Source organism: Mus caroli, chromosome 3, assembly GCF_900094665.2.
Source record: "Mus caroli chromosome 3, CAROLI_EIJ_v1.1, whole genome shotgun sequence".
In the NCBI taxonomy this organism is placed as follows: domain Eukaryota; kingdom Metazoa; phylum Chordata; class Mammalia; order Rodentia; family Muridae; genus Mus; species Mus caroli.
Genome location: NC_034572.1, coordinates 57,769,234 through 57,792,938, shown reverse-complemented (window position 1 = coordinate 57,792,938; position 23,705 = coordinate 57,769,234). Strand labels below are relative to the sequence as shown.

Here is a 23,705-nt window from a genome sequence, read left to right as displayed (position 1 = left end):
GACAAAGCCTGGCCTGCCGTTGCTTCATTTGATATTTTGGAGAAGCGTGATACCTTTACTCTTCCTTGAGTAAAGAAGACTGCAGAGTTGACTGAAGTAACACTTGATAATCTTGACAATGACAAATAAGAGGGGACAGTCTCTACAACTTAAGGTAACTTTCAAACTGAATCCCATGTTTCTGTCGTTATTCATCACTGCAAAGTATACAGGATATCCAGGTGTCTCCTCTCAGATGACTGTTCAGCTCCTATTCCAGATCCATAAATTGCAGCTGATTGTGACATCTGTGTCTACAACATGAAATTATTTAGTCAGGAGTAGCAAGCGGCTCACTGTGTTAGACTCATACACACTGCAACACTCCATCAAGGTGCTTCCTTCAAACCTGTGTCACTTCAACACTTTCATTTTCCTCAAACCCACCATATTGAAATGGCTAGCCAAAAGATATACTTAATTCTGGGGTTAACTGTCTTTCTATGGGGTGGATTATATGCTCAAGATAACCTTGAAAATGTGACATGCAAGTTGCTGCGCAAGTTCAATTTGTCTGGATATGTAGAAGCTGAAAACCATTCTATGGTTATTGGAGGACTATTTCCTATTCACTCTAGAACCATCCCAACAAATAACTCTGACGAAGTACCCATATCAGCCATGTGTGAGGGGTAAGTGATTGAGAAATCTTTTTTCTTTTTTTCACATTAATCTGGGTGGCCTGAAAAGAGTGGCTAGCATGGAGTCTGGGTTCCAGTTCATGTACTTAAAATCTGGCTTTATCTGACTTTGTTAAAGTTTATAGAGGGAGAGGTTTTCTGTGGTTGGTTCTCAGAAAGTTATTCCTAAGAGGGTTCTTGGTTGACCAGCAGCAGCAGTATTTAAAAGCTTCTTAGACACATAGAACCAGGGGTTGCATACCACATCTACAGAAGAGAATCCACACATTCTGAAGACCTTTGTTGTTGTGTGTGAACACTGATGTTTGAGAAGCACAGGTGCTGCACAGTGTGCTGCAGCTTCACTGTTAATTGTTACAAGCTCAAGTTCAAGTGTACAGTCTGGGAACTCTGCTTTGTGTCTGAGGAAATGTTCATGATAGGATTCTGACCTGTAGGAAAACTTCTGTCCCTACTGCTGTCTCCTACAAGATACCATATCAAAAAAAATGGAATTCCTCATACTCAAATACAGCAGTCTTTTATGAGAAAAACAAAATTGGGATAGAATAGATGTCTGTGAGCATATTATCTTACATACACAGAGAGAGAGAGAGATGTGTGGGGAGTTTATATATGAAAAGAATGCCATAAATTAAAAGAAAACAAAACATTAGCCCACAATTCCACTGCCATCACAAAGCACTTTCTTTTTATTTTCTACATACAATTTTGGGTTCTTTTGGAAAAAAAATTATGACTGTGTACATAGTATATAATAGTATTGTGGGAAACTTAATAAAAACCAATGAATTATTGTCTCTACAATAATCACTTATGTACATTGAGATGTTTTTCTTGTTAATCTTCAAGGGGCCCTCATCCCTTCTGTGCAGTTTTCATCATAGTAAGATATCTACTGCCCATTTCGTTGCCTGTTCTATCCACACTACTGTATCATTTACCTGGTCAATGTTTTATTAATAATAGAAAATATTCCCACACAGCTTATAAGCCTCCACTGGATATCAAAGATGATTCCACTTTTTCCAATATTGTAAATATCAGTTTGGGGCAGATAGTTTTTTCCTTTGGGAAGAACTAATTAATCCTTTGGCTATTTGAAATGTGGAGTTACAGGCTCAAAGCAGATGGTATTTTTCTACCTCTTGAAATGAAAGTCTATCTTACTTTAAAAGATATTTATAAGTGTATGATGTCATCAGTGTCAACTCAGAAACTAAAAGAAAGGTAAAGCCTTTTGTGTTCTGGTCTCTTCTGTTTTCTGCTTTTCATTAATTGTGTTACCATCCACAATATGCGATTATAAATACTTATCTCTTCAGTACTTAATTGTTTTCCTAGTTGGAGGAACTTTCTCCAGTTGTAATAACTTCTCACCAGCTGTCTATCAGCAGCCCCATCCTCCTCTTTCTGTTATCCAGCAAACCTTGGTGTAGCTGTTATAGTCTAGGCTGCGTGTTCTTTGAATTTCATTGTTCATACATCTATTTCCATCACTGCTTGTTTTAATTATATTGCTTAGTTACTTTTCTTTCTCCTTACATAGATCAACATTTTTTTGTAAAAAAAAAAAATGAAAACAGGACCTTAATTACTATATTTATACTGTATAACACCAGAGGAACCTAAAAGTTTAAATAGACTGAACTGGGGAGATGGTTCATTTGGTAAAGATCCTGCCTTGCAAGAAAGAGTACCAGAGTTAGAGGTCCTAGACCCACACAAAAAAAGTGTGGTGTGGTGGCAATCTGCTATCCAAGTGCTCAGTAAGCAGAGACAGGAAGACCAGTAGGGCTTCCTGGCAGACTGGATTAGCCAAGTCAAGTTCCAGGATCAATGAGGAACCCTGTCTCAGACAATAAGGTGGAGAGTGACTGAGGACGTGTCATTGGTATCTCTTCTCCACACATAACAGAATGTGCACCCACACAGACAGGAAGGGAAATTCCAAATTGTGAATTAAGATAATTACATTTAGGTCTTGAACTTAATGTACCTATTAAGCTGATGGTATAAAATTAAGTAGTCTAGCTAGATACAGAGTATAACAAGAGAACAGTCACTTAAAAAACTGTTCTGCACAATTTTTGTTTAAAGTATAGTTAAAATTCAGGAGAAAAACGAAGAGGAGCTTTTGGTGTTGTTTCACTTAGAAAGCCTTGAAAACAATATGGTGATGGACTACAGAGGGAACATGTCCCTTTTTAATGGATGCAGAAAAAAATAAGAGGCTCATATTTATGTTTTTACATGAGAACAGCAAGAAGAGAACTTCAGTTAAAGGTCTCTCAACAGTAAGATGCATGGAGTAATTGAAACATAGGATACAGAAATTTACATGCTGACTTTAATAATGTCTGCCATAAGTATTTAATGTATTAAAGATATTTTATTGTCATAATAAATATTCAGTGGAAAACAAGCCAAAAATGAGAAGAAGAAGAAGAAGAAGAAGAATCATGACCTATGGACCTCCATTGAAGTGAGAAAGCCTGTTCTAGGGATACTTAGGTGCATTTGGTGAAGAGATTTGTGACTAGAAGAACAATTTTGAAAAGAAATAACCAGAAATTTCAAAATAATGTAGCATATAAGAGACAAATAGGTTAAAAAATGTAAAGCAGTCACTTATAAAGACTGAATATAACTACTATTTGAATCTTTTACTATTGCACTATCATTTGTGAAAATTTGACACATGCAGAAAACTGAGGTACCTGCTGCTACTTCAGCAAATGCTGTAATCGCTCACTTAACTGAAGCATCTTCCCTAAAAAGCTTCCCGTTTTCCTAACCCCCTTAGTGGCCAGTGGCTCACAAATGCTTTTCCTTTCCAGGTTTAATTTCCGGGGTTTCCGCTGGATGAAAACCATGATCCACACCATCAAGGAGATTAATGAGAGGAAGGATATTTTGCCCAACCACACTCTGGGCTACCAGATCTTCGACACCTGTTTCTCTGTCTCCAAAGCAATGGAGACGGCTTTGGCATTTCTTACAGGACAGGAAGAAAACAAGCCCAATTATAGAAACAGCACTGGGAAATATCTGGTAGGAATTATTGGAGCAGGAGGCTCATCCTTGTCCGTTGCTGCTGCAAGAATTCTGGGGTTGTATTACATTCCTCAGGTAACTTGGAATAGTGTGCTATGTACTTAGAAAAATTTACAAACATTGTGCCAGGAGGGGTGGCACAGGCCTTTAGTTACAGAACTTTGGAAGTAGAGGCAGGTGAATCTCTGTGGCTTCTAGGTCAGCCTGATCTACAAAGTGAGTTCCAAGACAGTCAGGACTGTTACATACAGAAACCCAGTAAGAAAGAAAGAAAGAAAGAAAGAGAGAGAGAGAGAGAGAGAGAGAGAGAGAGAGAGAGAGAGGGAGGGAGGGAGGGAGGGAGGGAGGGAGGAAGGAAGGAAGGAAGGAAGGAAGGAAGGAAGGAAGGAAGGAAGGAAGGGAGAAAGGAAGGAAAAAGAAAGAAAGAGAGAGGAAGGAAGGAAGGAAGGAAGGAAGGAAGGAAGGAAGGAAGGAAGGAAGGAAGGAAGGACAGGAAGAACAGGAAGAACAGGGAGAAAGGAAAGAACAGAAGAAAGGAGAGAGAAAAATACAAACAGCATGTAGAAATTATTTCAAATAACAGTGTGGTCCAGAGAGGATGAATTAACTGACAGAGACAACATGAAATGGGGCCAGGTTCTTCCAGTTACTCTTCTCCACCAAACTCAGTGCACACTATGGCCTATTTAGAGTTACTTGTGACCTCCTGGAGCATTATGCTTACATTGATTAACTGGTGGTATAGTGATGAGGATATTAACATCTCACTAGTGACTGTGCTTCATGCACTGTGTAGAACACAGTAAAGGTCAACCATAAATACTTGGTGGTTGACTGGTGGTTGGACTAAGGCACAGGTTTTTCTCTGGGTCTCTGTTGATGCTTATGAGTCATGAGCAAAATCATCGCACTGACGTGCTTAAATGAGATTGGGATTTCACATTAGCTAACTTAAAGGGTTATTTTAAACCTAAAGAGAGTAGCATATTCTGATACAAGAATAAGTAATTGCAAAGCTGGGATTATTATGAAAATAAAGGAACCTAGAGTTACTTTAAAGGCAGTGTCATTAAAGGGTCAGGATGCATTGATATGAATAATGAAAAGATTATTTGGTGATACTGACTTAATGGCAGTATTTTGCTCATCTCTCCTTCCTCTCATCTTTTCTTCCTTCTTTCCTCTTTCATTCTTTCTTTATCTCTCTCCCTTTCTTTCTTTCCTTTTCTCTTGTGATGCTAGAGATAAAACCTAGAAACTTACTTTTTGTAAACAAATGCTGCATTAATGACCCACAACCCCAGCCAAACATAGTATTTAACTTAAAGGCTGGTTAGTTGGAATATATATTAATGATGGGATTCATGTACCTTATCCAAACTGCACCTGCTATGAGCTCCATCTTCCAGTAAACTCTAATGAACTGAAGCACAGCCTAGAACTTCTAGATACATTTTCCCAGTTTTTAATAAATCTGGAAGCATTCTTAAATCTTCTGTTTAATGCCTTTATATTAAAAAACCAAAACATATAACTTATTATTAATTTTCTTGTGGGGTAAATAAAGACGTAAAAGGTACAAGTAACAATATTTTATATGATAAATAATTCTCCAAACCTCAGAAATCTGATATCATTTCTTCTTAAAGGGATTCCTTCCTACACAATAGTTTCCATGATTCTTCTATTTGTGTGATTAGAAAGGAAAATAACAAACATTAGCCAGTGGAATAAGAACAGGGAAAGGGACAGAAGAAAAGACAACGGAGAAGTAATGTAGTTTTCATGAAGGAATAAGTTGGAGCTAAAGAGTTATGGACCATCACACTGGAAGTCAAGTCTTAGTACATGAGATTGGATAGGAGAGAGAGTAACATGTTTTGTGGGGAGGCAAGTCAGCAAATGGTGGATACACTACAGCAAAGATACAGAAAGAATGTCAGTAATACATGCTCACCTGATCTCCATGCCTAGGTCTCCCTAAAAGCTAAGTACAAAACAGGAGAGGAAGTCTTGCTTTTCTTCTATCTGCCTAAGTACTTTTCTGGTAACCTTGTAGGAGAATAATGTGTAGGCTTCTGGTTGTAGTAATCCATTCTATCTTCTCTCTCAAGTCAAGTTTTAGGACATACATACTCAGGAGTCCTGACAGCAGGAAACTAAGAGAAGAAAGAGCAGAATAGAAATAAGGGAGTAGAGGTGAGACCAGTAGAGCACAAATTCATGCTACTGAGCAGACTGAGACTTGGACTCAGTTGATCATCTCTGCACAGGAGATGCTAAAGCTGATGAAGAGACTGGATATCCTGACTCAGGGAGTCAACAATGACTGGGAGGATGATCAGTTACCTTCCTGACACTGCTGTTGTCTCACTCATGAAAAGCAGTGATATTGAGCGTCATCTTAATGGTTGGTATCCCTGATCCAACAAGTAGAAACACCAGTAGAAAGTCATTGTCTACAGAAAGGGCAAAGAAAGTGTTGGTCAGCTTCCTCCCTCTCAATATTCTGAAGACATCATTTAATAGTTGGTTCCTGTTTCCTAGTAACTATAAATATATATTTTTAATTTTAGGTGGGCTATACTTCTTCCTGTGCAATTCTTAGTGACACATTCCAGTTTCCATCTTTTTATCGCTCAATACCCAGTGATAAATTTCAGTCTGAAGCCATGGCGAGTCTTATCAAACACTTTGGTTGGGTCTGGGTAGGTACTATTGCATCTGATGATGATTATGGAAAATATGGAGTAAAATCCCTTAGGGAAAGAATGGAGACTCTCAACCTCTGTGTTGCTTTCTCTGAAACCATTCCAAAAGTCTACTCCAATGAGAAAATGCAAAAAGCTATTAAGGCAATAAAAAGTTCCACTGCCAAAGTCATTGTGCTTTTTTCAACTGACATTGACCTCAGCCCCTTTGTGCTGGAAGTGATTCATCATAACATAACTGACAGGACATGGATAGCCAGTGAAGCCTGGATTACCTCTGCTCTCATTGCAAAGCCTGAGTATTTCCCCTATTTTGGTGGAACTATTGGATTTGCAANACCGAGAAGTGTTATACCAGGACTAAAAGAATTTCTTTATGATGTACACCCTAGCAAGGATCCAAATGATGTCTTGACCATTGAATTCTGGCAAACTGCTTTTAACTGTACCTGGCCCAACAGCAGTGTGCCTTACAATGTGGACCACAGAGTGAATATGACTGGTAAAGAAGANAGATTGTATGACATGTCTGATCAGCTCTGCACTGGAGAGGAGAAGCTGGAAGATCTGAAAAATACCTATCTGGATACATCACAGCTAAGAATCACAAACAATGTCAAACAAGCTGTGTATCTTATGGCTTATGCCCTGGATCGTTTAAGCACTTGTGACTTATTGGAAGAACAGAGGCATGATACAAAATGTTCACATATACCTGACTTTGAGCCCAGAGAGGTACGTTATTTGACCCTATTATAGAACATGAGGTAAAACCAAGGTTTGCTGACAATTACACATCATTGAAACTGCTGATTTGCTTCCATATGATTTTATAACATCAAAATTTGTCTGGATTAATTGATTGTTCATTTTACATCCTCATTTATTACCAAATTACTAGGTTTGTTGTCAATAATAACAAACCTGTCTCACAAAAGAAAAAAATAATGCTTTTTACAAAATATGCTGTCTTTCATCGCAGAATGAAACGTAAAATTATCTAAGAGTAAAGCATGAGGTAGTGACTCTAGTTACTTCCTTTGGTCTGTTCCCAATATACAATATGCAACTTGTTGTCTAAGGTAACTATTTGGGTTTCAAATACATCATATTCATGTTAGGAATATATTTGTATGTCCCTCTATGTTATGATACATCCTGGACGTTATATACAATTTTCATTAAACTCCAGAATTTATATCTTAACAATTGTTCCTATCTATCTTAAAGAAAGACTAGAGGATGATTTCTTTGTACAGTGTAGTGGGAGCCACACAAAAGGATGGATATCAAGGTGTAGGTAAAGATTATAGTGGTTATCTGGGACATTCACATCCATTGTGCCTGTCCTTGATCTGCTGTTAATAAATTCATGATGGTACCCAGTAGCCTGAGTGGTCTTGCCAAGAGTGGTCTCATCCACGATTTCCTGCTTGTTTCTGTTCATACCCTCCTCTTATAAGAAATATAGAACTTAAGCATCCCTGCTTTGTCTTGTCAGCCACACAGGACATTCACTTAACATCACTAATGTGTTACTTCTTCCTTGACTATCATTATCCATTTACTCTAACGTAACAACATTACCCACATTAGCTGGGTCCCTAGCATTTCCACTTATATTTCATATTCAGGTTGGCCCACACAACATTCAGTGCTGGCTGTTCTTAGTAGCCCAGGTAACACTCTTCATTCTGTTATCCCTACCCCTCACCACACATTCTGGAAATTCATTTTTTAAGTGTTTTCTTATCCATGATACTTTGTTTTAAAGTTTTATTTTATTTTATCTTACTTAATATGTGTGAGAGTTTCCATGTGTGCATTTTTGTGCACCATAAGCATGACAATACTTACAGTAATATAAGAGGGAACTCAGATCCCCTGGAACTAGAGTTATAGATGGTTCGGAAGCACCACCTTGAGCATTTGGAATCAAACCTGAATTCTCTGCAAGAGCAGCAAATGCTCCTAATCAATGATCCATTCCTCTAGTATTTTTAGACTGACTTTCAATTTAGGTTTGTCTAATATTTTATTATGATTAAGTTATACGTATATATTATTTGGTGATGATGTGTCTCTTTCTAGATGTATTTTATTTTATGCATAAAATGTTTTGTCTACAAGTATTTATTTGGGCCACATGCATGCCTAGTGCCAATAGAGACCAGAATAGGGCATTAAATCCCCTGAAACTGTAATCCTAGGCAATTATGAGCTTCCATATCAGACCTTCATATCAAGTCTTGTTATCTACAAAATCAACAAGTGCTATTAATATCTGAGCAATTTCTCCAGCCTTAATTGTGTCCTTTTTAAATATTCCATATCAGGGCTCAAATGATATAATTACCTTTTATTATTACTGTTAAGTAATACCACCATTTTTCTCATCAGAAAGTATTATATTTCCCTACAGAACTAATAATTACCTTGTGGTGGTCACTCATGCCTCTATCCACTCTCCGCCACCACTCATGTGACTCATGACTTCTTCCTAGCTGAGACATTATTGCCACAGATTCAAAGCTAATTTCAGCTACATTGTGAGTTCCAGGCCCACCAGAGATATAGGGTAAAGCCTTCTCTCAAAACTCAAAACAAAATGTAAACAGCAATTATCCTTCTAGACAATATTGTGCAGCTGTAAAACTATCTTGCTTTTATTATCCTTTGCCCCTTCAATTTTAGCAACCATTGAAAATTAATCTCATGCTAAATAACATGATAACTTTGCTGCTTGAAAAAATGATTCTTTTACCATTTTCTCATTCTATTCACATGTTATCTGGACTTCTACTTTTCCTCTACCAATTCTGGATATCTTGATAGAATCCAGGAATTTTTTTTCTCCTATGGGTGTTAATCCATAATTAATTTATTTTGTTTTCAAAAGCTCCCAGAGGATTATGAGCCACTTTGAATAGGCACTAACTAGTTCCTTTTACTGACCTTCACTCTTATTTCTAAGGACTATCTAATTTTGAAATCTCTGAACATTACAGCTTCATTCTATATTCTCTCTTGTCCAGATTTAAAGACAGCTATTTCTGTAACACATGCGGGTTCTAGTAACTAGCATAGAACTTAGAAATGATACAAGGTCTGAATGCTAAGGATGCTGATTAGAGTTTTCTTACCAACTTTATCCAACCTATAATCACATGAAAAGTGAAAATCTCAACTGAAGTATTTCCTAGATCAGATTGCCTTATGTCTGCAAGAGCTTGTCTCTATTCATGATTGATATGAGAAGACTCAGTCCTCTTTGTGTAACACCTTCTCTAGTCAGAGGCGACAGGAATTTTTAGGAAATATAGCTCATTATACATGCCAAAGATTAAACCAATAAGCAGAATTCCTCTGTGATTATGCCTGTATATTCTAAACCTGATTTCCATCAACAATGGACTGTGACCAAATAACTCTTTCTTCCCCCAGCTTGGTATTTGTCACAGAAACAGAACAGAACTAGAAAAGATATGTTTGTTCACTGGTACTAAGAAAGTTCTAATACATACACGATGATAAGTTAAATACTTTTTAGATGTCAAAAATATCATTTTGCTAGAAGTCCTTTGAATGTTTCTGCCATGATAAAGAACACTCTTGAATACTGAACAATGGTGCTATAATTTATTGGAATACTAAAATGCTAAATTTAAATTTGCTTAAAGAAGCAATTATTGCAGATGGAAAGGCTTTAAAGATGGGGTAGGGACTACATAGTATCAAGATGAAATCTAGTCATTATCCACATCAAGAGTTGTTCTTCTTCATATAGCACCTTATGTCAACATGTTAAAAAATTAACTCCTTACATTGAAGAATATCACAAGCCTGGTAAATGTATCAGTGTAAAGCATTTTTTTAACAGAAACTAAAATAAATACACAGCCTTTACTTATGTTTCAAGCTTATTGTACCTATAGACAAGGCAAGAAAAGCTTTGAAATTCTATTATTTACTTGAACATTTCTAAATTATACTGCTTTTTTGTCTTCTTATATTACTTCTCTTATTCTTTCACCTCCTCTTCCTCCTGAGAAAAATTTACACTATGTACCTTGCATCAGTCTGTGGAATTAGTGTCATGCCCAGTACCCACCTGGCATTTCCAAATTCTTGAGAAAGACATGATGTTAGAGAAATGTGTCCTATCATCTAAAAGTTTCAAGCAAGTGAAACTTTAAGAAAGCTGATCTAGGGAAGAGTCAGATTGTGGAAATTTTGACCATTTATTTGCTTGACTATTGATAAGTAGTGGATATAACATTTCATGGACTTAGCATAAAAGTTAAGTTTTCACTATTTTTGACATAATTTCATTATAATCGAGAAGAATAGACAGGAAAAGAATCAGAAGAAAAGCAAGAGGCCAGGTGACACAGGAATAAATGGTGACTAAAACACTGTCTTAATACATTCACTTAGTAAATCTTTCACATACATAGCCTTAATTCCTATGACAAATATTAGGAAGAATAATTATCTTCTCAAATAATGCTTGCTAAATGTGAGCCTTCCTTGTGGTCAAAATATTTAACAAAACCAAAAGACTTCAGATCTTCAGACTCAATCATGTAGGTTCTTTCTATAAGCTTCTACAGTCTTGCTGGTCTGTGGAGTGATTGTAACCACACTAAGGTCCTTTGGTTGAGAAATCCACGTGCAGCATGTAATGCAGATGAAGACCAAGGATGTGTCCTGTGTAATAGATTTCCTTTATGCTAAAGAGAGCATCCTTTTACCTACATAAAATTAATTAGGTAAGGAGTGAGTTAGACAAAGGTTGTTTTCTCATTGAGAAGAACAGATTCTTCTCAGTGTCTCTGACAATGTCTCAATGTCCCAAGATTTAACATCAGTCCCATGAACTATTGTACCACTGGCCATGGCCATTTCTGCATGGTGGAAATTTAGAATGCAGAGGCATACTCTCAAGGAAATCCCTTGCTAATGCTAAAAGTTGAGCTAAAGTGGACTCTCTAAATGTGGTGGTTTGTATATGGTTGATACATGGAGTGGCACTATTAGGAGGTGTGGCCTTATTGGAGTACATGTGGCATTGTTGGAGAAATTGTCTTTATGTAGGGGTGGGCTTTGAGACCCACCTGCTACTCAAGTGGGAGAAAATCTGTTCCTGGCTTCCCTTGGATGAAGATGTAGAACTCGCAGCTCCTGTAGCACTATGCCTGCATGGAAACCGCCATGCTTACTGTCTTGACGCTAATGGACTGAACCTCAAAACCTGTAAACAGCCCCAACTAAATGTTGTTCTTTATAAGACTGCTTGGTAATAGTGTCTCTTCACAGCAGTAAAAACCTTCTAAGATACTAAGAAATAAAGAATTTCCAATTTCCTAAGTCAGTCAGCCATCACCTCCTCTATGCCCTTTTTGATGTGACAAAACTTTTCCTGTGGAGAAACAACACACATATCTACTTCACCCCAGATAGGGAACCCTATACACACCACAGACACCACCAAAGACCAACTCAGTGAACCAATAATTTTATTCGGGTTACTTAAAGGAATATGGGTGAGGGGTTAGTTACAGGAGCAAAAATGACACTAGGATAGAATATCAAAGCCCATTTCAGTTGGGTGACAGCTCACAAAAACTAGGAACTTGGAGAACAGCCTTTTGACAGCTCTAAGGAGAATCCTTCCTAAGTTGGTGTAAATAATTTCCAGGCAGCTCAGCTGATTTCTGTCCCCCCCCCCCCAGCAGACATACTGGTCTCAAGAGTCTTCTTTGCACTTTGTCTTGTCTGATTCTTCTTTGCGCTTTACTTTAAACACAGTCTGAGGACTCTCAACTTTCCTTGCTTACACTGCCAGGATGCTATCTAGTGAATCTGCTCAGTTTCATGGACTTCCTAAAGCTATTTTGAGATATTATGCTTACTACTTAAAGAGTTTCCCTTAAGAGGTCTGCAACCATATAGGAGAAACAACAATATGAACTAACCAGTACCCCCAGAGCTTGTGTCTCTAGCTGTATATATAGCAGAAGATGGCCTACTTGGCCATTATTGGGAGGAGAGGCCCTTGGTCTTGCCAAAATTATATGCCCTGGGACAGGGGAATGCCAGGGCCAGGAAGCAGGAGTGGGTGAGTTGGGGAGCAGAGTGGTGGGAGGGTATAGGGGACTTTCAGGATAACATTTGAAATGTAAATGAAGAAAATATCTAAGAGAGAGAGAGAGACAGAGACAGAGAGAGAGAGAGAGAGAGAGAGAGAGAGAGAGAGAGAGAGAGAGAGAGAGATAAGCAAATAAATAGAATTTCCATGAAACTACAAACTGTTTGAATATGGGAGGAAACTGTTACATAAGATAAACTTGTTAAATTTAACTTTTAGCATCTGATTGCCCAGTCTCTCTACTAGACTGAGGACTTCAAAAGAAGGAAATAGTTAAAGACATTTGTATCTTTACACAGGAAAAGTGAGTAAGGGAAAAGAAAATATTATAAACATTACCTGTCTCTTGATAAGGAGCTAAGCTTTAGTATAAACTTATACTATGCTAACAAAAACATACAATTTGTATATATGTCAAAGGTAAATTAATGTCCCAAATTTCCTGGATATTTTGTGTTAGAAACTTTTTAGCTTTAGCATTTTTTGACAAATGTATCAATTTCTTTTATGGTATCTTCTACACCTGAGATTTTCCCTTCCATCTCTTGTATTCTTTTGGCAATTCTCATGTCTACTTCCTGTTGTCATTCCTAAATTTTCCATCTCCAGGATTATCTCAGATTGTGTTTTCTTAATTGCTTCTGTTTTCATTTTCAGGTCTTGAACAGTTTTATTTATTTCTTTTCCTTGTTTGATTGTAATCTCTGTATTATTTTATATTTAAAGAAGGAGGCCCCAAGAAGTCCATGGAGTTGACTTTAGACTCCTAGCAGTAGGCAATATGGAACCTGAAGTGGCTACCTCCTGTGGCCAAGCAGGACTTATAGTACAGGGATAAGAACAACAACCTACCCACAAAACTCGTCACCTAAAATGTGTCCTGCCTACAAGAAGTGCAGGAAAAAGATGGAGCAGAGACTGAGGGAATGATCAACCAATGATTGGCTAAAATTGAAAGCCATTCCATGGGCAAAATCCAATACCTGACATTATTAATACTCTGTTACTGCTTCAAACAGGACCCTACTATAACTTTCCTCTGAAAGACTCCACCCAGCAACTAATAGAAACAGACTCAGAGACCCACAGCCAAACAATAGATGGAGTTCAGGAATCTTGTGGAAATTTTTGGAGATGAATTGAGGGACCAAAAGCGATAGAAACGCTATAGGACGTCCATTAAGTCAACTAACTTAGAACCTTGTGAGCTCCCAGGAACTTAACCACCAACCAAAGAGCGAGCACGGGCTAGATCTGTTCCCTCCCATCACCTGCACATATGTATCAGATGTACAGTTTAGTCTTCATGCTGGTACCTCAACAACTGGAATAGGTGCCGTCCCTGAATCTGTTGCCTGCCTGTGGACCCCATTCCCTTAACTGGGCTTCCTTGTCTGGCCTCAGTGAGAGAGGTTACACAGTAAATTGATGTGCCAGGGTGGCATGATTTCCAAGGGGGGTTGGGGACTCACCGTGTTAAGGGGGAGTGTTAAGGGAGCTGTGTTAAGGGGGAACTGAAAGTAAACAGGGACTGATATTGGGGTGTAAATAAATACATAAATAAGGGGGAAAGGGAAATTGAAATTGTCCATTGCCCAAAGTTAAGGAAAATAGGTAAACTTAGATTATACAAATTATTTAACTCAGTATGCCTATAATACTATTTACTGCATTGTCATAATTTGATATTTTGTCATGATATTAAAGTAATAACATGATACTATTAATGAGATAGATTCTTTTACTTTTTCTCCCTCTTCATTATTAGCTAATGAGTTACTTTAAGAAGTTGAAAATTACTACACATGATGGAGCAGAAATAGAACTTGATTTGAATGGAGATGTAGGCAAGGGATATTATGATATCCTCAATTGGCACATGGGTAATACTGGAGAAATCACCTTTGTCAAGGTTGGAGAATACAAATATACATCCACAAAGTTTGAACTTGTTCTTCCAAAGAACTCATCATTGTTTTGGAACACTGAATCTTCAATGGTTAGTTGTTCTGACATATTTTGCTTATTATAGAGAGAAAACTCTATTATTTCAACCACCAAATAAATGCAAAACACCTAACATTTTTGCCATATTCCAAATGAATTTCCTTAGTGTAGCATATGTTTTTTCATGTTGTTCTTTGTTCTGGTTAGAATTTAAAGAATCCATGTATAATAAAATATATGAAAATGTTAATATACTTTAGTAGTATATTGATATTTTGAGAATGTTTCCATGTAAATTAGAAATTTTATTTTTTTCTTCTGTATTAAAATTGGGGTTATATTTTTTCATGATTTTTACTTTTTAGTATTTTAATATATATTTACTTAACCTATTTTTTTTTATGATTTATGTTAAAACACAACTGCAGTTTCCCCTCCATCCTATCCCCATACCCCACCTGTTTCTCTTCCTTTATTTTTATTCAGAAAAGGACAGGCCTCCCATGGATAGCAACTACACATAGCGTATCAAGTTTCAGTACAAGTAGACACATCCCCCTTGTATTAAGGCTGGACAAGGCAACCCAGTATGAGTAAAAGGGTCCCAAAAGGCAATAAAAGTGTCAGAGATAGCCCCTGCACCCACTGTGAAGAGTCCCACAAGAAGACCAAGCTACACAACTGTTATAAATATGCAGAGAGCCTATGTCAGTCCCAGGTGAGCTCAGTGGTTGTCAGTTTAGTCTGAGATTCTAAGAGCCCAGGTTAGTTAATTCTGTGGATTTTCTTGTGTTGACCTCACCCACTCCGGTTCCTACAATTCCTCCTCTCCCCTTCTTTGGAAGGACTCTCTGAGCTTCTCCTAATATTTGGGTGTGGGTATCTGCATCTGTTTCCATCACTTCCTGGATGAAGCTTCTCTAATGACAATTGGGCTAGCTACCAATCTGAGTATAGCAGAATACCCTTAGGTATCATTTTATTGACTTTTTTTTTTTTGCCAGTCTTTATCAAGTGTGAGCTTCCTCTTGTAGCACTGGTCTGAGGTTGGACCAGTCATTGGTTAGCCACTCCCATAATTTCTGTGAAACTTTTAACCCAGCACATTTTGTAGGTCAAAGATTATGTGGCTAGGTTGGTATCTAATTGCCTCCAATTGCCTGGTTAAAGGAAATAGCCATTTAAGGCTTCACATCCTCTATTGCTAGTAGCCTTAGATAGAGTCATTCTCTTAGATTCCTGGGAGTTTCCATTATACTGGGTTACTAGTTTGTGCCCTAGATGGCCTCTAATTCCAGTTAGCTGTCTCAGTATTCTCTCTCTCCATCCTCCTTCATCTAATCCCTCCTGTTCCCATCCCCCCACCACCATCCACCCACAATATCTATTCTATTTCTCCTTCCCAGAGATATCCATGCATCCCACCTTGTGCTTTCCTTGTTACTTAGCCTCCCTGGGTCTGTGGATAGTAGTAGGGTTATCATTTACTTTGCATATAATGTCCACTCATACGTGAATATATACAACATTTGACTTCTGGGTCAGGGTTACAATACTCAGGATAATTTTTTTTTCTAGTTCCATCTATTTACCTGAAAATTTCCTGTTGTCATTGTTTTTAATAGCTGAGTAATACTCACATTATATAAATGTGCGACATTTTCTTTATCCATTCTTTAGTAGAGGGACATGTAGGCTGTTCCCAGTTCCATGCTATTATGAATATGCTACTATGAACATAATTGAGCAAGTGTCCTTGTGGTATAGTGGAGTGTCCTTTGGGTATATGCCCAGGAGTGGTACAGCTGGATCATCAGGTAGGTTGCTTTCTAACTTTCAAGAAACTGCCATATTAATTTCCAAAGTGGGTGTACAAATTTTCACTCCCACCAGCATGAGCTGTCACTTGTGGTTTTGACCTTATCCATTCTGAAAGTGAAGATAGAATCTCAAAGTCATTTCAATTTGCAGTTCACTGATGGCTAAAGATGTTTAACATTTAAGTGTTTATTACCATTCGAGATTCCTCTGTTGAGAATTCTCTGTTGAAATCTGTACCCGTTTTAATTGGATTATTTGGTTTCTTAATGTCTAGTTCCTTGAGCTCTTTATATAATTAAAAATTAGTCCTTTTCAGATGTGAGATTGATGAAGATCTTTTGCCATTCGGTAGGTTGCAGTGTTGTCTGAATGGCAGTGTCCATTGCCTTCCAGGAGGTTTTCAGTTTTGTGAGCTCCCATTTATTCATTGTCACTTTTTGTGTCTGCACTATCGGTGTTCTATTCAGAAGTTTTCTCTTCTGCCAATGCATTCAAGACTATGCCCCACATTCACTTCTACAAGATTCAGTGAATCTAAATCTGTGTTGAAGACTTTAATATACTTGTATTTGAGTTTTGTACACAGTGATAGATATGGATCTATTTGCATTCTTCTAAATGCCTACATACAAGTAGAAAAGTCTTTCTGAGTCTACAGTATCAGGGTGACTATGGACTCATAAAATCAATTTGGCAATGTTCCTTCTGTTTCTATTTTGTAGAATAATTTGAGAAATATTGATTAGCTCTTCTTTGAAAGAAGATGCTAAAATCTTCTTGCCCTTGGGGTTTTTTTTTATTATTTTAAAGACATAATTATTGTGACTATTTCTACAGGGGTTATGGGTCTATTTAAATTGTTTATCTGATCTTGATTTAAATTTGATAACTGGTATCTATCAAGAAATGTATCCATTTCTTTTAGATTTTCCAATTTTGTAGAGTACATGTTTTTGAAGTATGACCTAATAATCCTTTGAATTTCCTTGGTGTCTTTTGTTATGTCTCCCTTTTCTTTTTTGTTTTTTTTTTTTTGTTGTTTTATTTTTTTTTTTGTTTTTTATTGGATATTTTCTTTATTTACATTTTTTTAATGTTATCATCCCCTTTCCTGGTTCCCCACCCTCCGGGAAACCTCCTATCCCATTCTTTTTCCCCATGGTTCTATGAGGGTGTTCCAACACCCACCAGTCCCACCTCTCCACCCTTCATTCCCTGGCACTGGGGCATCTATAGAGCCTTCATAGGACCAAGGACCTCTCCTCCCATTGATGCCTGACAAGGCCATCCTCTGCTATATAGCTGTATATACTCCTTGGTTGATGGCTTAGACCCTGGAGTTCTGGGGAGGGGGGGTCTAATTGGTTGATATTGTTGTTCTTCCTATGGGGTTGCAACTCCTTCAGTCCTTTCTCTAACTCCTCTGTTAGGGATCCTGTGCTCAGTCCAATGGTTGGCTGCCAGCATCCATTTCTATATTTGTAAGGCTCTGTCAGGGCCTCTCAGGAGACAGCTATATCAGACTCCTGTCAGCATGCATGTTGGCATCCACAATAGTGTCAGGGTTTGGTAACTGTATATAGGATGAATCCCCAGGTGGGGCAGTCTCTGGATGGTCTTTCCTTCAATTTCTGTTCAATCCATTTTCATTTCTAATTTTGTTAATTTAGATATTTTTTCTCTGCCTTTTAGTTAGTTTGGAAATAGGTTTGTCTCTTTTGTTGATTTTCCCAAAGAAGTAACTCTTTGTCTTATTGATTCTTTGTATTGTTCTTCTTGTTTCTTTTTTATTGATTACAGCCCTCAGTTTGAATATTTCCTGCCATCTACTCCTCTTGGGTATGTTTATTTCTTTTTGTTCTAGAGTTTTCAAGTATGCTGTTAAGTTACCAATATGAGATCTTTCTAATTTCTTTATGAAGACACTTAATGTTATGAACTTTCCTCTTACCATTGCTTACACAGTGTCCCATAAGTATGGGTATGTAAAGCATATATTTTCTTTTTCCCTTTTACTGGACATTTTCTTTATTTATATTTCAAATGTTATCCACTTTGCAGGTCTCCCCTCCAGAAACCTCCCTCTTCCATTCCCCCTGCCTCTATAACAATGCTCCCCCAGCCATCCACCCACTCCTGTCTTCCAGCCCTGGTGTTACTGTACACTGGGGCATTGAACCCCCTCAGACACAAGGTCCACTCCTCCCATTGATATCCAACAAGGCCAACCTCTGCCACATATGTGGCCAGAGCCATGGGTCCCTCCATATATACTATTTGGTTGGTGGTCCAGTCCCTGGGAGCTCCGGGGATCTGGCCACTTGACACTGTTGCAGTCCTTCTACATCCACTCCAGTAGTGACTCACATTACAGGTTTGGAAACTTGGAAGCAGTCCTGAGGCAGAGTTTCCAGAAAACAGCCTTCTTGAACCTTGGCATTCTCATAGCTAGAATGCCCCAGATTTGTCCCTGCAATATTGTGGAGGGTCTTGCATGCTTTCTTACAGTATTTTACTGGATAAGAGNTAGAAATCTCAGNGCAAGCTTAGCNAAGTATACTTAGAATCTNNANTACAGCCAGGTATNGCAGNCTACATTGCATATTAGAAGCAAGTTGGTGAATTCTTCTGACAAATGGAGATTCCCTACAGATACTTAAAAGAACAGCCAAGTTACACTCATATGCAAGAATTTATCAAGGCCTAGGAAATTGAGGGTGGTGGTATTGCATTATTCATTCTAGAGCAGAACCCTCTGGTGCATTATTCATTCTAGAGCAGAACCCCCTGGTGCTAGATTTCATAAAGCTCAAAGGAGTAGCACAAATTGTGACTAGGGTGTGAAATTCTTACCTGTCATTAGCGGACTCTAGGCAGGGCTGTTTTATCTTTACTGTAAACATTGCCTGGCTCCTGTAAGTCCTTTGAAGTCATTCTTCTGTTTTGTGTCAGATACTTCCATGTACTTTGCCTGCTGTGATATCCTACCCCTTTGTTTTCTGTATTATATACGACTGGTGTTCCCTTTGTGACAATACATTCAGATTCAGCACACTCTCCTATATGCATCTGTCTGTCAATTCTCTATGTCCACCTGCCGGAACCCCTGATTCCCACGGATTGAGGGGCGCCTATTGAGCCTGGTCCATGGCATAATCCCATGAGACTGCAAATACCCTCATCTCCTTCAGTCCCTTCCCCAACTCCTCCACTGTAGACCACTGGGCTGAGTCCAATGGTTGGTTGCCAGCACCCACCTCTGTATTTGTCAGACACTCACAGAGACTTTCAGGAGACAGCCATATCAGGCTCCAGTCAGCAAGCACTTCCAGGCAAAATCAATCGCGTCTGGTTTTAGCAACTGTATATGTGATAGATCCCCATGTAGGGCAGTCTCTGGATAGCCTTTCCTTCAGTCTCTGTTCCACACTTTTTCCCCCCACATTTCCTCCTGTAAGTATTTTGTTCGCCCTTCTAAGAATCACTGAAGCATCCACACTTTGGTCTTCCTTCTTCTTGAGCTTCATATGGTCTGTGAATTATATCTTGAGTATTCAGAACTTTTGGGGTGATATTCACTTACCAGTGAGTGTATAAGGTGTGTGATCTTTTGAGACTGGGTTACATCACTCAGGATGATATTTTTAAGTTCCACTCATTTACCTGAGAAATTCATGAAGTCATTGCTTTTAATAGCTAAGAAGTATTCCATTGTGTAAATGTACCACATTTTCTTTATTGATTCCTCTATTGAGGGACATCTGGGTTGTTTCCAGCTTCTGGCTATTATAAATATGGCTGCTATAAACATAGTGGAGCATGTGTCCTTATTACATGTTGGAATATCTTCTGGGTATACCTCTCAGGAGAGGTATTGCTGGATCTTCTGGTAGAACTATGTCCAGTTTTCTGAGGAACTGCCAGACTGATTTCCAGAGTGATTGTACCAGATTGCAATTCCACCAACAATGGAGGAATGTTCCCCTTTCTCCACAACCTCTCCAGCATCTGCTGTCACCTGAGTTTTTTATCTTAGCCATTCTAACCGGTGTGGTGTGCAGTGGAATCTCAGGGTTGTTTTGATGTGCATTTCCCTGAAGACTAAGGATGTTGAACATTTCTTTAGGTGCTTCTCGGCCATTCTGTATTCCTCAGTTGAGAATTCTTTGTTTAATTCTGTACCCCATTTTTAATAGGGTTATTTGGTTCTCTACAGTCTAACTTCTTGAGTTCTTTGTATAAGCCCTCTATCAGATGTAGGATTGGTAAAGATCTTTTCCTAATCTGTTGGTTGCCATTTTGTCCTATTGACAGTATCCTTTGCCTTACAGAAGCTTTGCCATTTTATGAGGTCCCATTTGTCAATTCTTATCTTAGAGCATAAATTATTGGTGTTCTCTTCAGGAAATTTTCCCCTGTGCCCATGTGTTTGAAGTTTTTCCCCATTTTCTCTTCTATTAAATTCAGTGTATCTGGTTTTATGTGGAGGTCCTTAATCCACTTGAACTTGAGCTTTGTACAGGGAAATAAGAATGGGTCAATTTACATTCTTCTACATGTTGACCACTAGTTGAACCAGCACCATTTCTTGAAAATGCTGTCTTTTTGTTCCACTTGATGGTTTTAGCTCCTTTGTCAAATATCAAGTGACCATTGGTGTGTCGGTTCATAGAAATGAACAGAAGTGTCTTCGATTCTATTCCATTGATCTACGTGCCTGGCACTGTACCAATACCATGTAATTTTTGTCACTATTGCTCTGTAGTACAGCAATAGTGATATTTTGCTATCCTGGGATTTTTTTTATTCCAAATGAATTTGAGAATTGCTCTTTCTAACACTATAAAGAATTGAGTTGGAATTTCGATGGGGATTGTGTTGTATCTGTAGATTGCTTTCAGCAATATGAACATGGATTATAGAAAATCTTTATTTTATTTGTTTCTGCCTTTACACAGTGATAATTCAGTAAAGAGCTATTCATTTTCCATGCATGTTTAGACTTTCCATTATTTCTAGTTCTGTTGAAGTCCAGCTTTAACTTATTGTGGTCGAATAAGATACATAGGGTTATTTTTTTCTACCTTTTCAGCCTTGCTTTGCAACCAAGTGTGTGGTAAGTTTTGGAAAGTGTTCCATGATGTTTTGAGACAAATATTTGTTTTGCTTTGTGACCAAGTGTGGGGTAACTTTTGGAAACTGTTCCATGATGTTCTGAGACAATATTTGTTTTGTGGAATATTCTGCAGATATCTATTCAGTTCATTTGAGTCATAATATCTGGTACTTTCATTATTTCTCTGTTTGGTTTTTGTCTGGATGACCTGTCCATTGGTGAGAGTGAGATGTTGAAGCCTGCCAATATTAATGTGTGGGGTTCAATGTATAATTTAAGCTTTAATAATGTTTCTTTTACAAATGAATGTGTCATTGCATTTGGAACATCTTCCTGGTAGATTTTTTTTCCTTTGATGAATGTGAAGTATCCTTCAGCATTTCTTTTGATTGATTTTGGTTGGAATTTTGTTGTTGTTGTTGTTGTTGTTGTTGTTGTTGTTGTTGTTAGATATTAGAATCACTATACCAGCTTTCTTTTGGGGGGTCAGTCCATTTGCTAAGAAAATCTTTTCCCAACACTTTACTCTGAAGTAATGTCTATTGTTGATAATGGGGTGTGTTTCTTGTATGCAGGAGGAGGATGGATCCTGTTTTTACATCTACTCTCTTAACCTGTATCTTTTTATTGGGGAATTGAGTCCATTAATATTGAGAGACATTAATGGCAAATGACTGTTAATTCCTGTTATTTTGGTGGTGGTGGTTGTTGTGTGAAAATGAGTGTGAGTGTGTGTGTGTGTGTGTGTTTGTGTGTGTGTGTTGTGTGTGTGAGTGTGTGTGTTTCCCTTATTTTTATTTTGTTAATGTGATAGTATTTATTTCCTGTATTTTCATGAATATATTTAACCTCCTTAGGTTGGAGTTTTCCTTCTAGCACCTTCTGTAGGGCTCAATTTAAAGATATATAGTTTGATTGATGTTTTAGTCCCAATCAAAGAAAACACATAGTGGAACTCATGGCTCTAGCTTCTTATGTAGCAGAGGACGGCCTAGTTGGTCATCAATGGGAGAAGAGGCCCTTGGTCATGTGAAGGGAAAAAGGGGAATGCCATGGCTAGGAAGCAGGAGTGGGGAGGAGGAAGGGATAGGGGATTTTTGGAGAGGAAACTAGGAAAGGGGATAACATTTGAAATGTAAATAAAGAAAATATCTAATTAAAAAAAAGAAAATAAAAAATAAATGAAAAATAGTAAAAAATTTAAAGATATATACTATTTAAATTTTACTTTTTCATCAAATATATTGTTTTCTACATCTATGGTGACTGAAAGTTTTGATGAATATAGTAGTCTAGGCATTTGTGGTCTCTTAGAGCCTATAAGATGTACATCCAGACCCTTTTGCCTTTTAGAGTCACCACTGAAAAGTTGGGTATAATTTTAATAGGTCTGCCCTTATGTTATTTGGCCTTTTCCCTTGCAGCTTTTTATACTCTTTCTTTGTTGTGTACATATAGTGTTTGTTTATTATTATTTCTGTTGTGTGACAGGGGGACATTCTTTCATGGTCCAGCCTATTTGGTGCTCTATAAGCACTTTGTACCTTTGTGTGCATTTCCTTCTTTAGGGAGAAATTTTTTTTCTTTGATTTTGTTGAAATTTTTTTCTGGGCTTTGGATTTGGAATCTTCTTCTTCTACTCCTACTATTCTTAGATTTCCTTAAATAGAGTTCCAGATTTCCTGGATGTTTTCTGTCAGAAACCTTTTAGATTTAACATTTCCTTTTACCACTATATCAATGAAGGCTATCATATCTTCTATGCCTGAGATTCTCTCTTTTCATCTTCTGTATTCTTTTGGTAATGCTTGTGTATGTCATTTCGGTTTGCTTTCCTAAATTTTTCATCTCTACGTTTCCCTCAGTTTATGTTTTCCTTATTGCTTCAATTTACATTTTCAGATCTTGGAGAGATTTATTCATTTCATTCACCCTATTGTTTGTGTTTTCCTGGATTTCTTTAAGGTATTTGTTCAATTCCTCTTTAAGGGACTGTATCATTTTCATAAAATTGGAGTCAAGGTATTTCTTTTGTGCTTCAGCTATCCAGAGCTTGATGTAGTAGAATAGGTTGTATCTAGTGGTAATATATTGTCCTGGGTGTTTTTGATTGTCTTTTTTGTTTGTTTGTTTGTTTGTTTTGGGTTTTTTTGTTTTGTTTTGATTTTTTTGAGACAGGGTTTCTCTGTATAGCCTTGGCTGTCCTGGAACTCACTCTGTAG

The 23,705-nt window shown here is 37.7% G+C and overlaps 1 protein-coding gene across 1 annotated transcript in view; it reads left to right on the top strand.

The window, feature by feature from the left end:
* Positions 1 to 435: 435 nt before the first annotated feature.
* LOC110291624 (vomeronasal type-2 receptor 1-like) overlaps positions 436 to 23,705 on the top strand; it is a 27,609-nt gene continuing 4,339 nt past the window's right edge. Inside the window, exons 1-4 of the mRNA XM_021158854.1 lie at positions 436 to 671; positions 3,521 to 3,812; positions 6,314 to 7,183; positions 14,368 to 14,598. Of these exons, the coding sequence (XP_021014513.1) occupies positions 436 to 671; positions 3,521 to 3,812; positions 6,314 to 7,183; positions 14,368 to 14,598 (1,629 nt within the window). The remainder of the gene's footprint in view (positions 672 to 3,520; positions 3,813 to 6,313; positions 7,184 to 14,367; positions 14,599 to 23,705) is intronic.